The following is a 7,778-nucleotide window of genomic DNA, read 5'->3' on the forward strand; positions in this document are numbered from 1 at the left end:
CGGTGCCCGCCCGCCGGTGCCGGTGCCGGACCCCCCCGGCCGGTGCCCGCCCGCCGGTGCCGGTGCCGGTGCCCGCCCGGCCGGTGCCAGAACGCGCTCCTGCTTTGGGCTCCTTCCTTTGCCCACGGCTAGATGGCAGTGGTGTGTTTGATGTCCCGTTTGCAACACGTTCGTATGTTTAAAAGAGGAGCTCGAATGTTGGGCGGTTGCAGGTGGATTTCCATTGTTGTCACCGTCGGGCCGACGCGGGTGTAAAATCGAACACACCGGAGACAAGTCAGCGACGTCACCAGAGACATGTCAGATCGTGGCTCGTTAGCCAGCGGTTAGCATCTGTGTCTCAAGTTTCATTCAAGAAAACAAGTGACAGTAAGTACACAATTACTTGTACGCTGTAAATGTTTTGACAGTTACAAAAAGCATGAACTTCTGAATTCGCCTCGTTTAGTTGCTCATTGTTAGTGAAAACGGTGAAGAAACTGGCTCCCAGCCGAAGACGGACGTTAGCTCAAGCTAGCGGCTCGGTGGTGTTGCCCTCTTCCACAGGCTGACGTTGAGAGCTCTGAGATATCGACCGCTTTCAGTGGCAGCGTGGAAGGTGTCGGGTCCCTAAACATGACCTTTCCCTCCAAAGGTCATGAAGACGCTCCAAAGGAGCGAGGTGGAGCCGCAGGTCGTGAGCAGCGCTGATGCCAACAGGAGCCACGAGTAGAGCAGCAGCATCATGGGGAGGCAGGTTTGACTTCAGCCGAAGGCTCTTCTCCAGAACACGGCCTCCATGGGACGTTGTCATGTCGTTTGAACAGGATCAACTTCTCCTGCCTTTTGCCAGCCTCTTGGCATTTCAGCCTGTCATCGCAAATGATTCCCCGGCTCCTGACGCCGTTCCCCAGACAGCTCCTCTTCATCGGGCTGGTGCTCTGCCTCGTGGGATTGCTCTACCTGCTGACTGCCACTGGGGCCGGGCCTGGAGGCTGGATCAGAACTGATCACTTCCACAGGTACGCTGGTGGTCAGAGGCTGCTGCAGTGAGCTTCAGGGGGATGTTACAGTGCTTCTTCTTCCTGAAGGCGTTTAGCCAGGGTGACCGACGTGGATGCAACTGACACGAGCAACCCCAACCTGAACTACGGCCTTGTGGTGGACTGTGGGAGCAGTGGTTCCAGGGTCTTCGTGTACTGCTGGCCGCGCCATAATGGCAACCTCCACGAGTTACTGAACATCCAACAAATGAGAGATCAGCACCGCAAACCCGTGGTCATGAAAATTAAACCTGGTAAGACTTTTAAAAGATTTGGCTCAGCGACACGCTCAAGAATGATTTCATGGGATCTGAAACATCACGTACAGCTTGAAACTTTCTGGGCCATCCCAACATGTCGTTCCAGGGATCTCTGAGTTAGCTAAAAGCCCAGAGAGAGCCAGTGATTATATTTCCCCACTGCTGAGCTTTGCAGCCCAGCACATTCCCAGATCGAAGCATCAGGAAACACCCCTGTACATCCTCTGCACAGCTGGGATGAGAGTCCTCCCTGAAAGGTGCAGCTGAGCGAAGGCCGACGCTTTAATCCAACATTAGAAAACGCTCGCAGAAATAAAACACCTTTTTGTGTCATCTCAGTCAGCAAGAGGCCATCTTGGAAGATCTTCGAACGGACATCCCAGTCCACTTTAACTTCCTCTTCTCCGATTCCCATGTTGAAGTGATTTCTGGAAAGCAGGAAGGTAAAAATGAATTTACAGTATGAAGCATTCGGCTTTGATGGGCCTTGGATAAGCCACGCCCCTTTACCTTGTAGACGTGCATCATTATTTAGTGTCATTTTTCAAAGATGTGCATTTATAGATCAACCAAGACTAAAACGTATTAACACTCTTTCCGTTGGATTTAGGTGTTTATGCCTGGATCGGAATCAACTTTGTCCTTGGAAGATTTAACCATGTAGAAAATGGTCAGTATGTCGTCACACCTTTACTGTCCAGCTGCTAATTAACGCGAGTCGTCTCCCATTGGTCAGACGAGGACGCTGCCGTGGAGCAGCACGTCCCAGACGGCGGTCGGCCAGGGACCCGGGTCAGGCAGAGGACGGCTGGTGTGTTGGACATGGGCGGGGTGTCCACCCAGATTGCATATGAAGTGCCCAAAAGTGTAAGCTTTGCTTCTCCACAGCAGGTTATTATCCACCACCCTGGTTTTGCTCTCCCCCGCTTTGCTTCCCATCCCTGTTATTCCCGGTCCAACCTGTCGGAGCATGTTTGTGCTGCGGAGGCGTCCGGTCCGGTCCGCTGGCTCGGCGACGCTCGGTGCCGTAGCCATACGCCGGCAGGCCGCACTCCCGTCGGGGCCCGACCACAGCTCTGCACGCCACACAAACCGCTGTTAGCTGAGCTTTGGTCTGGTTCTAGGAGTTGTTCACACATCTTTTCTTGCCTTTCCTCATGTCTGCACAGACGAAGGATGCAAACGAGGAGAGTGCAGGTTATTACTCGGCTTTGATTAGACTTTCATTACCGACATATAAATACATCAATGTCACCACCTTCTGCTGTGCAGATGTGGTTCTGGTTTCCTTTTATTAGCATTTGTGCACATAGGGATTTGATTTGAACTAAACTCTGAGCTGATCACTGAAGATAACTGTAAAGCTTGTGGGCATCACTTCACCTCGATCTACCTTGATCTACCTTCTCCCTGAATGTGTTCTGGACCGTGGGTATCGGGCCTCTGTGGTTCTCATCTCACCACGTTCAGCCCACTTCCTGCCTGGGCTGCAGAATCTTTATTTCTGTCTTTGAACACATAACTCAGCAATGATTGGAAGCTTTTCTCCATGAGGAAAGTCTTGCCATCATATCTCAGAACATGGAAGGATTCGGGAGCTGGTCTGGAGCCGTCGGTCTCTTGGACCCGGTCGTCTAATGTAACCTACTGGTTTAATATTCACTACATGGCTGTTCACACTCGTCACATCACATCATTATTTGTAATCCAGTGTTACGTGTGGTAGGTATTTGACCTGCTGGACCTCAGCGAACACCAGGCACCGTTTGGTTGTCTTCTAGACTCGATGGAATCCAAAAAGGCTTTTAAACTCTGTGAAGTGCAGTAACCAACCTGCAGCTCAACGCCGGTCACTAAAGCAGCAGCACTGGTGGCGCTGAGCCATCGCGTTGTTTAAAGCTCTGCTTCACAAGCTTGAACATCTGTTTGTCCTGCTTCTGGCATCACGACCGTAACATGTGGACGCTGTGCTGCTCCGCGCCAGCGTCCAGGTTCAAGAACTCTTGGAGTGCTTTTCTTTTGCTCCCCAGGAGGAAGTGGCCAAGAACCTGCTGGCAGAGTTCAACCTTGGATGTGATGCACATCGAACGGAGCATGTTTACCGCGTTTATGTGTCAACCTTCCTGGGCTTTGGAGGAAATGCCGCTCGGCAGAGATATGAGAAAAGCCTCCTGAGAAACGCCTCCACTCGGAACAGGTGAAGCTCGACTCTGCTGCGATGGGATCTCTGGAATCACACTTGACACGTAGCTTCTCCAGACTCTTAGGTCAACGTGTTGGTGAGACAGCGGAGACTCCGGTGCTGGACCCCTGTTTACCCACAGACCTTCAGGATGAGGTCGGTCCGTCTCGGCTCCATCTGAGAGGCACCGGAGACTTTGACCGGTGTCGGCAGATCCTCCAGCCCTTCCTCAACCGCACCAATGACACCCTGACCTCCCTCAGCGGGGTGTACCAGCCGGCCATCGACTACAACAGGAGTCAGTTCTATGGCTTCTCTGAGTTCTACTACTGCACCGAGGACGTGCTGCGCATTGGTGGCACCTACAACGCCACCGAGTACGCCCGGGCTGCAAAGGCAAGTCACCAGGGGCCACAATAACTAGCTGCCTTCCAGGGGTTTCTGCCTTCATGGGCCACAAAACCTGCTCCAGGAAGGTTGGCTCCAAAACGATCAAATACCACTAAAACCAGTTTGATCTCTGAAGTCTTGAGAAAACTATGGAAACCTCAGAATTGTGGCTGCCACTGGAACGTGGGTAGGTTAGGTTAGGTTAGGGTTAGGGAGAGGTAGGTTAGGTTAGGGTTAGGGAGAGGTTAGGTTAGGTTAGGGAGAGGTTAGGTTAGGGTTAGGGAGAGGTTAGGTTAGGTTAGGGAGAGGTTAGGTTAGGGTTAGGGAGAGGTTAGGTTAGGGTTAGGGAGAGGTAGGTTAGGGTTAGGGTTAGGTTAGGGTTAGGAGAGGTTAGGTTAGGGTTCGGGAGAGGTTAGGTTGGGTTAGGGAGAGGTTAGGGTTAGGAGAGGTTAGGTTAGGTTAGGGAGAGGTTCGGTTAGGGTTAGGGAGAGGTTCGGTTAGGGTTAGGGAGGGTTAGGTTAGGGTTAGGGAGAGGTTAGGTTAGGTAGGGTTAGGGAGAGGTTAGGTAGGGTTAGGGAGAGGTTAGGTAGGGTTAGGGAGAGGTTAGGTAGGGTTAGGGAGAGGTTAGGTTAGGGTTAGGGAGAGGTTCGGTTCGGGTTAGGGAGAGGTTAGGTAGGGTTAGGGAGAGGTTAGGTTAGGGTTAGGGGAGGTTAGGTTAGGGTTAGGGAGCGGTTAGGTTAGGGTTAGGGGAGGTTAGGTTAGGGTAGGGAGAGGTTAGGTTAGGTTAGGGTTAGGGAGCGGTTAGGTTAGGGTTAGGGAGAGGTTAGGGTAGGTTAGGGAGAGGTTAGGTTAGGGTTAGGGAGAGGTTAGGTTAGGGTTAGGGAGAGTTAGGTTAGGGTTAGGGTTAGGTTAGGGTTAGGGAGAGGTTAGGTTAGGAGAGGTTAGGTTAGGTTAGGGTTAGGGAGAGGTTAGGTTAGGGTTAGGGAGAGGTTAGGTTAGGGTTAGGGAGAGGTTAGGTTAGGGAGAGGTTAGGTTAGGGTTAGGGAGAGGTTAGGGTTAAGTTAGGACTAGGTTAGGTCAGGGTTAGGGAGAGGTTAGGTTAGGGTTAGGGAGAGGTTAGGTTAGGGAGAGGTTAGGGTTAAGTTAGGACTAGGTTAGGTTAGGGTTAGGGAGAGGTTAGTTTAGGGTTAGAGTTGGGGATAGTTTAGGGTTGGGGAGAGGTTAGGGTTAGAGATGGGTTAGATTAGGGTTAAGGTAGGTTTGGTTAAGTTAGGGAGAGGGTTAGGGATAGTTTAGTGTTAGAGATGGGTTAGATTAGGGTTACGGTAGGTTTGGATAGGTTAGGGAGAGGTTAGATTAGGGTTAAATTAGGACTAGGTTAGGTAAGGGATAGTTTAGGGTTGGGGAGAGGTTAGGGTTAGAGATGGGTTAGATTAGGGTTAAGGTAGGTTTGGTTAAGTTAGGAGAGGGTTAGGGATAGTTTAGTGTTAGAGATGGGTTAGATTAGGGTTACGGTAGGTTTGGATAGGTTAGGGAGAGGTTAGATTAGGGTTAAATTAGGACTAGGTTAGGTAAGGGATAGTTTAGGGTTAGAGATGGGTTAGATTAGGGTTACGGTAGGTTTGGTTAAGTTAGGGTTAGACTGTTTCCCTGTAGCCATTTTGCTCGTAGTTGTCGCCTTTCTCTGGCGTTCCCGTCCTGCCGACTCGTGAACACACGTTGACCAGCTCCACTCACATTCAGTCCCCGTGTTTATGCTCATTATCTCGTGAGGTTTAGATTTTCACCATCGCTGAGTTTTGTTCTTAGGAAAGACACAAAACAGAAGCTTTTTGTTTTATTTTAGGCACATTTGTCATTGCACTCAAATGAAGGTATATTTTTCTATTTAATGACAAACCAAAGCAGAAAACCATGAAATTCCAACTGGTTCCCACACTCACGTTTGTTCTACCAGTTTGTTCCCACCGACCCAGCAGCGCTAACGGTTCAGAATATATCATCCTAACTACCAATACTCATTATTACACTCAGAAACCCGCTGTGGTCACTTTTTACTGGTTCTTTTTCTTTTGTGTGCAGAAACAATTGGGGAGTCTTGGGTTTTGGTTTACTAGTTAGCTTTATGCTAGTTTGATTAGACTAGTAATTGCAGTTTAAGGCCTTTTCTAACCTTCTGCTCTTGTATTTCTTGGGAAACGTCCAGGATTACTGCTCCACGCAGTGGAAGACGCTGAGGGAGCGCTTCCACTCGGGCTTGTATGCGTCCCACGCCGATCTTCACCGGCTGAAGTCAGTCATGAAAGACATCAAAGCTTTTTAAGAGTTCAGGCTCAGGTTGCAGAACTGCTGCCATGTTGGGTGTGTTTGCAGGTACCAGTGTTTTAAATCAGCATGGATGTATGAAGTCCTCCACTCGGGCTTCTCCTTCCCAGCCGGTTATAAAAACCTGAAAACAGCCCTGCTGGTCTACGACAAAGAGGTCCAGTGGACTCTGGGGGCCATTCTCTACAGAACCCGTTTTCTACCTTTGAGGTAAAGGCATCGCCTTCAGCCAGGTGTCTCTGCTCCACAGCTACTACACGAGGCTTTCCCTGGATCAGGGCTCAGGTGTGTCTGGGCTGTTAACCAGATGTTCCTGTTTGTTCCCACCCTCAGAGACATCCAGCAGGACTCTCTGAGAGGAGTCCACTCTCACTGGCGCCACAGCTTCTTTGTCAACAACCACTATTTATTCCTGGCCTGCTTCTTCATTGTGTTGTTGTCTATTATTCTGTACGTGCTCCGGCTGCGGCGCATCCATCGGCGCAGCGCCCAGCTCTACACGCCGTCCTCGGTGCCGTGGCTGGAAGCAGGCCTCCGCTCCCCCACGCTCCCCGTCAGCCTCTGAGTGGACGGCAGCTGGTGGCCGTGACCTTGGTCTGAGGGGATCCACAAAGATCAACGCATGCGTGAGCAGGAGGAGATGAGGGGAACCAAACGTCACTAACTTGTTGCATCAGTGTTGTGATTCAAACATTTTGGAAAAGCAGCGACTAAACGTGTTCTTGGGTTTGACCTGATGCAACGACCCGTGTCTTGGATTCAGCGCTGCCTTCCTTCCTGCTGGGGCTGCACCTCTCATCACATTCTGCCTATTTATTTTTTAATCTCGCTTTGACTCACAAGAAGTCTTTCCTGGGTCCTTAAATGGATTTTTAAAACAAACTACATTTATGCCAAATTCAGTACACAAACGGTCCGTGTTCTGATAAATATGCACTCCAGAATATTTGCTTTTCTTTCTTTTCATCAGGACAAATTATCTTTGCTGTTTCCCACAAGCTCCTAAACATGGAGCGAGCCCTGCGATGGGTTTGGGCCTCCTGGAATTGGGGCTGTTTCAGCATTATTTTCCATGTGTGTGCACATGCATGTGTGTTTTCTTAACATCAATGACATGTAGCCACATAAAGGCTCAACTCGTGCAATAACTGGCACCGCCTGGACCTCCAGGGCGCCAGCGTCCCGCTCACCCGGTCAATGTTGGCTACTGCTGCATGTGGTGGTGTCGGGCCTGGTCTTCAGCAGCTGCTGCGGGGCCTGAACATATGTCCTGCTGTTTATGGGAAAGGAGCTGTTTGCACAGACAAATGTGAAATAAGGTGTGTCGGTAAAACTGGAATAAAGGTTCCCGAGCGTCTGCTGTGGCTTTGTGTCTGCCGCCCACCGATCTGCTGCATCATTTCAGCCCTCGCCGGGCTCCCGGGGTGGAGGTCCTATCTTGGGGTGGAGCACAGGGTGGAAATGGGCTGGTTGGGGTGGGATAACGTGTTCTGCTGGGTCACTGATAAGCCTCGCGGTGATAACACACCCACCCAGGTGCTGCTGCTTGTCTGGTGCACGGTTGAGGTTTAAGGGCTGATGTGGAGGGGCGACTGTTCC

General features: G+C 50.8%; 1 protein-coding gene across 2 annotated transcripts; it reads left to right on the forward strand.

Annotated features, from left to right (window-relative positions):
* The first annotated feature begins 278 nt into the window (after positions 1-278).
* On the forward strand, positions 279-7,536 carry entpd4 (ectonucleoside triphosphate diphosphohydrolase 4). 2 transcript variants are annotated; one of them, XM_057033609.1, is made up of 13 exons: positions 279-369; positions 635-732; positions 807-1,001; positions 1,071-1,276; positions 1,389-1,539; positions 1,622-1,725; positions 1,893-1,952; positions 2,019-2,173; positions 3,313-3,479; positions 3,542-3,860; positions 6,061-6,146; positions 6,228-6,389; positions 6,513-7,536. In XM_057033609.1, exons 2-13 carry the CDS (start codon positions 725-727, stop codon positions 6,742-6,744), a joined length of 1,845 nt encoding a protein of 614 aa, XP_056889589.1. In that variant the 5' UTR covers positions 279-369; positions 635-724; the 3' UTR covers positions 6,745-7,536. The 2 variants fall into 2 exon arrangements, with proteins under 2 accessions (XP_056889589.1, XP_056889590.1); XM_057033610.1 differs by having other exon boundaries at positions 2,019-2,149.
* The last annotated feature ends 242 nt before the right edge of the window (positions 7,537-7,778 follow it).

The sequence above is a fragment of the Takifugu flavidus genome, chromosome 5 (assembly GCF_003711565.1).
Source record: "Takifugu flavidus isolate HTHZ2018 chromosome 5, ASM371156v2, whole genome shotgun sequence".
Classification (NCBI taxonomy): Eukaryota; Metazoa; Chordata; class Actinopteri; order Tetraodontiformes; family Tetraodontidae; genus Takifugu; species Takifugu flavidus.

Bases quoted from the DNA above. Each gene is read 5' to 3' on its own strand.
- entpd4 (XM_057033609.1), top strand. The intron at 1,953-2,018 runs GTCAGTATGTCG...CCCATTGGTCAG, and splicing joins ATTTAACCATGTAGAAAATG to ACGAGGACGCTGCCGTGGAG. The intron at 3,480-3,541 runs GTGAAGCTCGAC...TAGCTTCTCCAG, and splicing joins AACGCCTCCACTCGGAACAG to ACTCTTAGGTCAACGTGTTG.